Source organism: Amia ocellicauda, chromosome 12 (assembly GCF_036373705.1).
Source record: "Amia ocellicauda isolate fAmiCal2 chromosome 12, fAmiCal2.hap1, whole genome shotgun sequence".
NCBI classification, from domain to species: Eukaryota; Metazoa; Chordata; class Actinopteri; order Amiiformes; family Amiidae; genus Amia; species Amia ocellicauda.
The window spans coordinates 25,443,130-25,453,416 of record NC_089861.1 but is presented as its reverse complement, the minus strand read 5'-3'; the positions used below and the strand labels follow the sequence as shown (position 1 = coordinate 25,453,416).

The 10,287-nt window shown below is 52.5% G+C and overlaps 1 protein-coding gene across 1 annotated transcript; it reads left to right on the top strand.

Moving 5' to 3' along the window:
- The first annotated feature begins 1,952 nt into the window (after positions 1-1,952).
- LOC136764032 (transmembrane protein 151A) lies at positions 1,953-9,500 on the top strand. The gene is made up of 2 exons (XM_066717864.1): positions 1,953-2,033; positions 7,644-9,500. The coding sequence occupies exons 1-2, from the start codon at positions 1,974-1,976 to the stop codon at positions 9,498-9,500; spliced, it is 1,917 nt and encodes a 638-aa protein (XP_066573961.1). The 5' UTR covers positions 1,953-1,973.
- Positions 9,501-10,287: the final 787 nt, after the last annotated feature.

Genomic DNA, 10,287 nt, shown 5'->3' with positions numbered 1-10,287 from the left:
AACAAAACGCTAAGTGTCCTGGAATGGCCCTGTCAAAGACCAGATCTCAATCCCATTGAGAATCTGTGGCAAGACTTGAAAGTTGCTGATAACCAACGGTGCCCACCCAACTTGAGAGAGCTTGAGCAAGAAGAATAAAATCAATACAATGAAAAGTCTTTTGGTATAACGTGTTTATCGCTCTTCTGGGTGGAGCTGTGCAAGTGGCATGAGCAAGGCACTCCAAACCTCACCGGCTATGCCAAGCTGGTAGAGATTTGCCCAAAAAGACTGCTGTAATGGCCACCAAAGTTAATTCTATACCATGTATTGACTCAGGGGGGTCAAAGGGACCATGAACATTAACATACCTGCAATTATATCACTGCTACTAACCCATTTACTTGTACATTCTATTGCTGTTGCATGCACGCACGATTCCTAACCTAAACTGTACTACTACTACCTCCATTGCAAACTATCACCGATATTAACCTGTATACTAACATAGAAATAATACATATCTAAAAATATATATCACGCAAAAAAACCTATTATTGATATTATTAATAATAAGTGTATTATTATTATACTACTTCAGCTCGTGCAGCAGGTAAGCCGTCGTCGCCTGGTTTCTCCCTGTTGCCTGGCAACCCCGACGCCACGAGACCGACGGTACGGAGCGCGAGCCAGGCGTCACAGCCCCCCTGGGGAGTCGCCTCCCGAAAACAACACTGGGGGTGGGGGTGGGGGGTTACAATGCTAAAATGCAGCTGCCCCCCCAGCAATACATCTGGCCCCTTGACTGACTGGATCACTGACCGGCCGACTGAATGGCAGATTGACACATTTGGGGAAATTGTAGGTTGCATAGTAGTTGTGTTCTTGCTGATCCACATTTCAACCACGAAACAACGTCGAGTGCCTGCTGGGTTCGCCTATGCGCCCATTGCACCGGGGAGGGGAGAGGGAGAGAATGAACACGTACCGCGATTCTAACCTCCCCCCCCCAACACACACACACACACACACACACAAAAGAAAAAAAAAATCTGAATATCAATATAATATCCGTGTATAAATATAAATGCATATACACAGGCTATTATATAGGCTATATATGTACGTGTGGTTATGCATACGCTTGTTTAAACTGATGCTGTAAGCGAGCGTCAGGAAACGAGAGAGAGAGAGAGAGAGGGGTTGCTTCATTTTCTCCACCCTTCTCCCATCTGCTCGCACTCTCTTTAGCTCTACTGTACTTGCGCCGTGCATCCCACTCCCTGTGTGGCGGAGAGGGAGAGAGAGAAAGAGAGGGAGGGAGAGAGAGCCCGTGCTTGCATTCACTCCTCTACCTGCGCTGATCTCGCGCTCCAGTCATCAGAGAGGAAGAGGAGGAGGAGGAAGAGCGAGGAGGGAGGGGGGGGGGAGGCACAATTTTTTTTTAATAGAAGAAATCCAAAAAGAAAACGAGCAGAAGACAGAAACAGGGACTTACAGCGGAACAGGGACGGGCAAAGAAGTAGCAGGAGATACAGTAGCAGTGGTGTTGACAGTGACGGAGGTAAAGAAAGAGGAAGAGGAGGAGGAGGAGGATGTGTGGAGCTTGCGGGTGGCTACCGACAAGCGAGGAGCCCCCGAGCCGCATCGCGCACACCGCTACTGGGGATTGGCTCAAGGCGTTGCTCCGCTGATCGCCCGACTCTGCCAACTCCGTCCTGCCGGCGGATGAGTACCCGGGCCGGGCTAGCTCTTCAGACGGGCGGCGGTCGTGTGTCGTTGCCTGAGCGAGTAGGGCTGGGCTGATAGCGGGGTGTGCGTCTCTGTGTGTGTGTGTGACAGGTGGGGCCGGGGCCGGTTCTGTCCCTGCGGCGCCCCGGACACCGCTGGAACTGGGGCTCGGGGCCGGGGTAGGGGTGGGGGGGGGCGGGAGGGAGGTAGGGAGGGGACCCGGGGGCAGAGCGGGCCGCGGGAGGAGCCGGACCGAGGCGGCGATGCAAGGAGTGACGGTCACGGGAGAAGCGCCCACGCTGAGCCAGGGCGAGAGGGAGGCGGTAAGTGCCAGGTCATTAATCAATTAATTACCAACAGCAGGTCGTGAATCCGCTTCTGCACAACGATTCGGACATACATCTGCGTGGATATGTCACACAAGGAAGGAGGGAGAGAAAGATAGAGGGAAGCTGATATGTGAAGGTTATAATAATGACAGGTGTTTATCTTTATATGTATTTGTCTTCTGTTGTTTCATTCCTTTGGTCGTTTGTGTTGGTTTGTTTGTGTACGTTTTCCATTTCTTCTCCCTCCCCCCTCCTCCTCCTCCATCTCCATCTCCATCATCTAATCGATTCCAAGGCGACCGACCGACCGCGATTCGAATCGTGTCTCAATGCCAGTGTGTGTGTGAGAGAGAGAGAGAGAGAGAGAGAGAGAGAGAGAGAGAGGGGTGTGTGTCGTTTTTTTTTTGTTTTTTTTTTTTTTGGGGGGGGTCCAATACGTCCTTATTAGCAATATGAGATTGTGTGGTGTGTGTGTGTTGGGGGGGATCGAGAGTCCCGTTATAGTAGGGAGGGATTGGAAGAGAGTGGGGAGTGGGAGGACAGGGGGAGGTAGCGCGTGTTTTAGCGCGTGGGTGTGTGTTTTGAACGCGATTGTGTCCGCGTGCGTGAGAAGTCAGCGCAATAATAAATACACACAACAACCAATGGAGCAATTAATTAATTAACTAAACCACCAACCCCCCGACAAAAACAAACAAACAAACAAACAACAAATGCTGGCTCTGTGGCCGTAGTTTCGCTGATTTTTCTCCCACTCTGTCTCTCCCCCTCATTCATCTCTGTTTTGGCGTTGAGTGTGTTCTCTCTCTCTCTCTCTGTACTGGGAATTTCTCCTCCTTGCTTCTGCAATGCGCCACAAACAGCCGACAGCGCAGCGGCTCCGGCCCGGCCGCCTCACGCTATACCGTCAACGTCTGTGCTGTCTCTGTCTCTCTGTGTGGCGTTTACACACTCTCTCCATCACTTCTCTCTCCCTTTTCCGAGTCCCTTTCCCTTCCCCACTCTGCAAGTACCTGCCTGCCTCCCTGTTTCTATCTCTGTCTCTCCCTCTTCCCCCTGTACCCAGAACATCTCCCTCTCCTGCACACGTGTTAATATGTTGTGTTTAGGATGTATGTGGAGCGGGGGTGGGTGGGAGAGGTGGAGAATCGTTTTACATTCCTACATGTTCAGAAGAGATCTAACATAGGTAGTTCTAGATGTGAGTGTGTGTGTGTGTGTGTGTGTGTGTTGGAGCGTTTGGGAGGCACTGTGATATTTTTCCATTGGAAAAGCTCATTTGTCAGTAAGTCAGTGTCAGTGTGTCAGTCGATCCGATCACTCAGTGTGTCTATCAGTCAGTAAGTCAGCGTGCCGGTCAGTCAGTAAGACAGTGTGTCAGTCAGTCGGGCACTCAGTATTTCTGCCAGTAACTCAGTCAGTCACTCAGTGTGTCAGTCACTCGGTCACTCAGTGTGTTAATCCCCCCATGTGCCAACCACTCAGTCAGTCAGTGTGTCAGCCACTCAGTGTGTCTGCCAGTCAGTCAGTGTGTCAGTCAGTCAGCTTCAACTCCAATTGTTCCAGATTCCAGATTATTACTGGACCAGTGCCTGTCTGTGTGTATGTAGGGGGGAAAGTTGTCTGTATCATATTCTCAGTTCTAGTCACATGGATACCCCCCTCCCCCCAGTCTTTCATCCTGCCTTCCTCTCTCTCTCTTCAGTACCAGAGAGAGTGGTTAAGTGTGTAAGAGTTGGAGTCAGAAATGAACAGTCAGTAATGCAGTATAATGCATCACAGTCTCTCTGAAGCAGCACTGAAAGCCTCTAGATAAAACAAATAAAATGTTATCTATCTATCTATGGGGGGATGGAAGGGGCAGAGACAGAGAGAGGAAGGGAGATTGAGGGAGAGAGTGGGACAGAGGGGATGATGGAAGGGAAAGAGAGGGAGGGATGGATGGATGGGGAGAGAGAGGAGAAGCTGGGGAGGGGGAGGGGGAGGGGTGTGCAGTCAGTCAGTCTCCTCTACGTTCTGCTCAGCACAGCTCCTGTTACACTGATCCATCGGCACATAGACAGACAGAGCCACTGCCACCCTGGTCCTGGAGAGTCACAGTACAGCACAGCAGGGTCTGCAACCCTGGTCCTGGAGGGTGTATTATAGGTGACCCCTAAATCAGCCTCTATTTAAAAACTGCTTGGCTGAATTATTTAGTTTCCGCTCTCTCTCACTTTCTCTCTTCCCCTCTCTCTCTCAGTAACAGCTGTGTCAGCCCAGCTTTGACGGCTGCTGCCTGCCTCTCTCTCTCTCTCTCCCCCTCTCCGTGTCCCTGTCTCTGTCTCTCCAGAGAGCTGCAGCTCCTGTCAGTCTATCTGCACTCATAGCACTGCTGATAGTGTCACTGCATCAGGACCACAGTTGAAGTTAACTCCTGCATTTTGGTTTACTGATACACACACACACACTCATGCACATGCATGCACACACTCGCACAGAGACAGACACACACACATATGCATACACAAACACACCCGCACAGCCCCCCACCCACCACACACACACACACACACACACACACACACACTCACTCACTCAAAGCCTCAGCCAATGCATCAGGTATTGATTGACCATTTTGCATTGATTAACACACCACTCAGCTCGTTAGGAACTCATTCTAATTACAATTAGCCAACCGACCCACCCGCCAACTGACTGACTGACTGACTGATACAAACATTTTGTGTGTGTGTGTGTGACCGTTTTGCCACACTGTACGAGTCGCGTCAAAACGTAAAAAAGATTGTTTTGACGCCGTCCAGTTGCTTCCATTCCGACCGCGTTCACATCAGAACACAAACTGCACAAACTGCACAAGAAGCCGAAATAGCAGAGAGCAAAAACTACATCCTAAGAAAAGTACACATATGTAACGCATTGAATTGAATCATTATAAATCAAATATCATCAAGAATAATCATGTATGTGTGTTATTATTCACCTGCCTGGTTGTGACTTTCAGATGCAGTAAAGACCTTGTGCTTTGAAACAAATCAAATCATCAAATAAAGAGAGGGCCGACTGTGAGGAAAGAGTCTCCAGTGATTCATCTTCTTTATGTATAATTATTAATGACAATGATACGAATAATGACAATAATCAGAGCACTTTTCTGCACTGTATTTGCTTCATGTTTGAAGTATCGCGGTGTTTAAGGGACAGGGCTCCATCGTACATTATTGTGATCACCTGCAGTGCTAATGCAGCGACTTTGGAAGCTGCTGATGTTGAGGCCCTGTGTGGAAATGCCCCATGTAAAGCCAGTACAGTGAGAGAACAGCTGGAGTTAGGATAAATAATGAAACCAATGTATCTCAGTAGAGGGATTCATTTTGGCACTGATATTACATATACACGGACACCTCTGCAGTGAGAAAGTCGTCAGGTTAGGTTGTTGAGGTTTGTTGTCATGGTGATGGGGCTACGTGCGGGAATGTGATTGGTTAGATAAAAAAAAAATCCGCCTGACGCGAAGACAAAAATAGGCCTCGGCGTGTTTTTGACACCTTCAGTTTTATGCGAAGCGGCCATGTGAAACGATCATAGATGTGTGTGTGTCTCTGTGTGTGTGTGCGTGTCTGTGTGTGTCTCTGTGTGTGTGTGTGTCTGTGTGTGTGTATATGAGTGTGAGAGTCTCTGTGTGTGTGTGAGAGTGCATGTGTGTGTGTGTCTGTGAAAGTGTATGTGTGTGTAGCACAGCTCTGACACCGCAGCTGCAATCCTATTATCAGCTCCCCTGGTTTAGGTTGGGCTAAATCCTTCCCCCCCCCAGTGTCGGCATTAATCTGGTAATCGGGGCTGTAAACTACTGTCCCTCTTGCTGCCAAAAATAAAACCACAGCAGGCCACTTTAGGATCAGAGTCAGAGTCCAGTGTGGAGGGGTCCGGCTCACGGCTCTGGTCTGACTGGACAGGATGGGCTCAGTGGAGCCGCTCTGTGGGGCTGCTGTTGGTATCGTCTCTCTCGACCAGGAGCTCAAACCCAACTGCAGGAATCCAGTGTTGAGAGGCTGAGGCCAGGAGGGCCGACAGAGAGAGGATTTATTACTTCACTTATTTTTCTTAACCCCCCATTAAAACATCTGATTGACAGAATGGCCCCAGCCCACTGGTAGAGATCTCCCTGGGACTGACAAGGGACATTTTTTGTTTTTGTTGAGTGAGTTTTGTACAGTTCTGTCAGGCTTTCAATTTTCAATTTCAATTTTTAAATTTCAAGTGCTTTATTGGCATGACTGATTGAGACGATATTGCCAAAGCAACGATATAAAATTCTATCAACAAATTAACATGTAAGATAGCTCTCTCTCACTCTCTATCTCTCCCCCCTCCTCCCTCTCTCTCTCTTTCTATTCATGGAAAATCCTACCTACTTCTGCATGTTATTATAAGATCCCAACTCTCTCCCCACTATGTAAAACCCAGTGCAATCTGAGGTAATCTCCTTTCTAGTTGGGGTGGGGGAGTTATTCATTTGTGTGGTAGTATGTACAGGGCCAGATCTCACACAAACACACAGACACACACTCACACATGCATGCTCACATGCTCACTCACATACTCTCTCACACACACAGTGGATTTGACAGAATGATGGACTGCGTTGCTGACCTCGGCTCACTCACTTGGGTCAGCGAGGGTCAGGGCTGCTGAGCTGCCCAGCTCACGCCTGCAGTAAATCTAGCGCCCTGTAAAAAACAGAGCTGTAATCAGTCACTGTAGTGCGGAGGATGTCTACACACGTTACTCGACACCCTTGGGTACAACGGTTAAGGAGGTGGACAGTCGTTGTGCCAGTCACTCAGTGTATCAGTCAGTGATACAGTCAGTCAGTCAATCAGTGTATCAGTCAGTCAGTCGGAAAGAGAACGAGAGTGGCAGAAGGAGGAAGATGCTGAGACACAACTGGCATGTGTTTCGTGGTGTGTGTGCAGTACCCAGTGTGGCAGCAGAGAGCAGAGCTATGCAGCCTGATGCTGCGCTGTACAGAGTAATGTGTGTCTTGGGTTACAGTAGGAAGACAGTCCTCCCAGGGGGGAGTAGGGGGAGAGAGGGGAGAATCTATTACATTTTACTGGTAAAGGTGGAGCGAGAGTGAATGTCATCAATAATAATAATGATGATGATGATAATAATAGGCATATATTTGCAAGGCAGAATGAATGATATCCAACTGATTTCTTATAATTGCATTTAAACTATTATTGAACTGATAATTTAGATACTACCCCCTCCCTCTCTCCCTCTCTGTCCACCCTCCCTGTTTATGGAATTCATAGGCAGCACACAATCAAAACACACATGCACAGATAGACACGCAAGCAAGGACACAAAGATGCACAAAGAGGCAGATGCACAGGGACATTTAATAGGGTTAAAATTAATTAAATGAAATTGTAACACAGGGAGCTGAGCGGATACACTGACCTGCTGAGTAACAAACTAAAATATCTAAATTACAGTCAGTCTATCTCTCTCTCTCCCCTTCCCTTCCCTTCCCCTCTCCTCCTCTTCCCCTCTCCCTTAATCACTTCCTACCCCCTCCCGCCCGGCACTGTGCAGCAGCGGCCCCTGAAGCAGTCCCTGAGCGGATCCCTGTGCCGGGAGTCCCACTGGAAGTGCCTGGTCCTGACAGTGCTGATGCTGGGCTGTGGGGGGGTGCTGGGCTGGTGTGCACTCTGCCAGGTGGACGTGCTGGACCAGGACAGCGGCTACTACGGCTCGGCAGGGCGGCTGCAGCAGGCCAGCCCCTGCAGCAACGGCTACGTCTACATCCCACTGGCCTTCGCGGGGATGCTGTACGTGGTCTACCTGGTGGAGTGCTGGCACTGCTTCAGCCAGAGTGCCGCGCTGGCCCGGGTGGAGATCGGCGATGTGTACGAGCGCGTCCAGCGGCTGCAGCGTTCCACCCCCTGCATCTGGTGGAAGGCCATCAGCTACCACTACGTGCGCCGGACCCGGCAGGTGACGCGCTACCGCAATGGCGATGCCTACACCACCACACAGGTGTACCATGAGCGGGTCAACACGCACGTGGCCGGCGCCGAGTTCGACTATGGTGCCCATGGAGTGCGGGACGTTTCCAAGGAGCTGCTGGGCCTGCACGACCACCCGGCCACCCGCCTGCGCTTCACCAAGTGCTTCAGCTTCGCCAGCGCTGGTGCCGAGGCAGCCTACCTGACCCAGCGGGCCCGCTTCTTCGGCGACAACGAGGGCCTGGACGACTACATGGAGGCGCGTGAGGGCATGCACCTGAAGAATGTGGACTTCCGCGAGCACATGGTGGCCTTCCCCGACCCTCGGCGCCCGCCCTGGCACACCCGCCGGCCCCTCTACTGGGCTGCCTCCCTGCTTCTGCTCTCCTGGCCACTGCGGGTTGTCTCTGAGTACCGCACCGCCTACGTGCACTACCACGTGGAGAAGCTGTTTGGGCTGGATGAGGAAGGGGGTGGGGGCACGCCCTCAGAGGAAGGAGGTGGCGGAGGGGCGGGGCTGGGGGGCGGCGGCGGAGGCATCCCCCGGGTTAACACCATCGACCTGACTGAGCTGGAGTGGCACATACGCTCCAACCAGCAAGTGGTGCCCAGCTACTCTGAGGCACTACTGATGGACCTGGCCACCTCGGCCTCTGCAGGTGGGGGGGTGGGTGGCACCAGCGGGGTGGGAGGGGTCAGCCTGCCTGGGGGCTTCCCAGCCTCCTCGGTCCAAGGATGCGGCCGCTGCTGCCCCCGCTCCCTCAGCAGCACCTCCCTGCCCCCGCTGCGCTGTGCACGCACCCCCAACCCCTTCTCTCTCCCCCCCGGCCTCTACAACCATCCCCCACTCCCTGCGCCAACCTCGACCGCCGCCGCTCCCCCCCAGGCCAGCTCCCGCCTGCCTTTCAGCCGCAGTCGCTTCTCCCTCGGCCTCCTTCAGCCCGGCCGGCGCGGGCGGCTCTTCCGCAGTCTCAGCGGACGGGTGGACGAGGCCAGCTTTGCTGACGATGAAGAGAGCAGGGCGCTGGGCCCTGGGGAGGAGGAGGAGGGGGAGGAGGAAGAGGAGGAAGCTGGGGAGGAGGTGGAGGGGGAGGAAGGCGGAGAGGGAGAGCAGGAGGTAGGGGAAAGAGGCCGGCGGCGGGAGAGGAGGCGGCGGAGGAGATGGCGGAGGAGGCGGAGGTGGCGGAGGAGGCGGAGGGGAGTAGTGGTGGGGGGTGGGGATGGAGGAGGAGGAGGAGGAGGGGGAGAGGGGGAAGAGGAAGAAGAGGAGGAAGTGGGTGGGGAGGATGACAGCCCCCCCTCTTATCGGGACGCGCTGTCCTTCCCCGTGCTCATCGTCCATGGCGCCGAGAGCTGTCACCGCGATAACCCCCTCTTGCCCCGGCAACGTCCCCCCGCACCCCCACCACCCCCCTGCCTCGCGCCCACTGGGACGGCGCTGTGAGAAAAGCGAGGGAGGAGGAGTAGAGGCAAAAGGTGGAGGAAGTCGATTCTGTTCCCGAGGGAATCGCTGACATGTGTCTCTCCGGTCTTTACCTGACACAGATAGAGGGAGAGGGGAGAGAAAAGGAGTGAGGGAGGAGAAGAGTGGCAGAAAGGGAGAGGGGCAGAAGGAGAAAGCGCCCCCTCCTGTCCTGATCTTGCACGCCTTGTGCCAGGGGGGAGAGGCTCTGTGGACTGCGGTCGCTCTGGATCCCACTGCAGGCCAACGCTGCTCAGGAGGGAACAGGAAGTGAAGAGGGGAGAGGAGGAAGAAGACAAAAAGAGAAGGTGGATGGGGGGATGCAGACAAAGGTGCTGCAGGACAGAACGCATCAAACTGTAGTCCAACTGGCTGCAAATCCAGGTCACAGCTAACTCCCATCCCAACTCCACCCCCACCCTCCCAGAGACACAGAGGGGGAGAGGGGGGAGGTCTGTGTGTATTAAACATATCAGGACACATACACAATGTTCATCATAATAATATTTATAATAATAATAATAATAATAATAATAATAATTATGAGACAACAGAGAAAAGAGAGATGGGCAGACAGGTGGATTGGGAGAGAAGGGACAGAGACATAAGGATGGACGGAAGGATGGGCAAAGGTAGAGACGGACAGGGAAAAATAGGGTATGGACAGAGACGGGGACAGAGGGACGGTCAGACACTGGGCAGAGAGACAGAGACACCAAGACGGGGAGTAGATGTGAAGATGAGGAAGGAGAAAGAGAGACAGATGGAC

Coding starts and splice junctions, on each gene's coding strand:
- LOC136764032 (XM_066717864.1), top strand. CDS start 1,974: ATGCAAGGAGTGACGGTCACGGGAGAAGCGCCCACGCTGAGCCAGGGC. Junction 2,034..7,643: donor GCCAGGGCGAGAGGGAGGCG/GTAAGTGCCAGG, acceptor GGCACTGTGCAG/CAGCGGCCCCTGAAGCAGTC.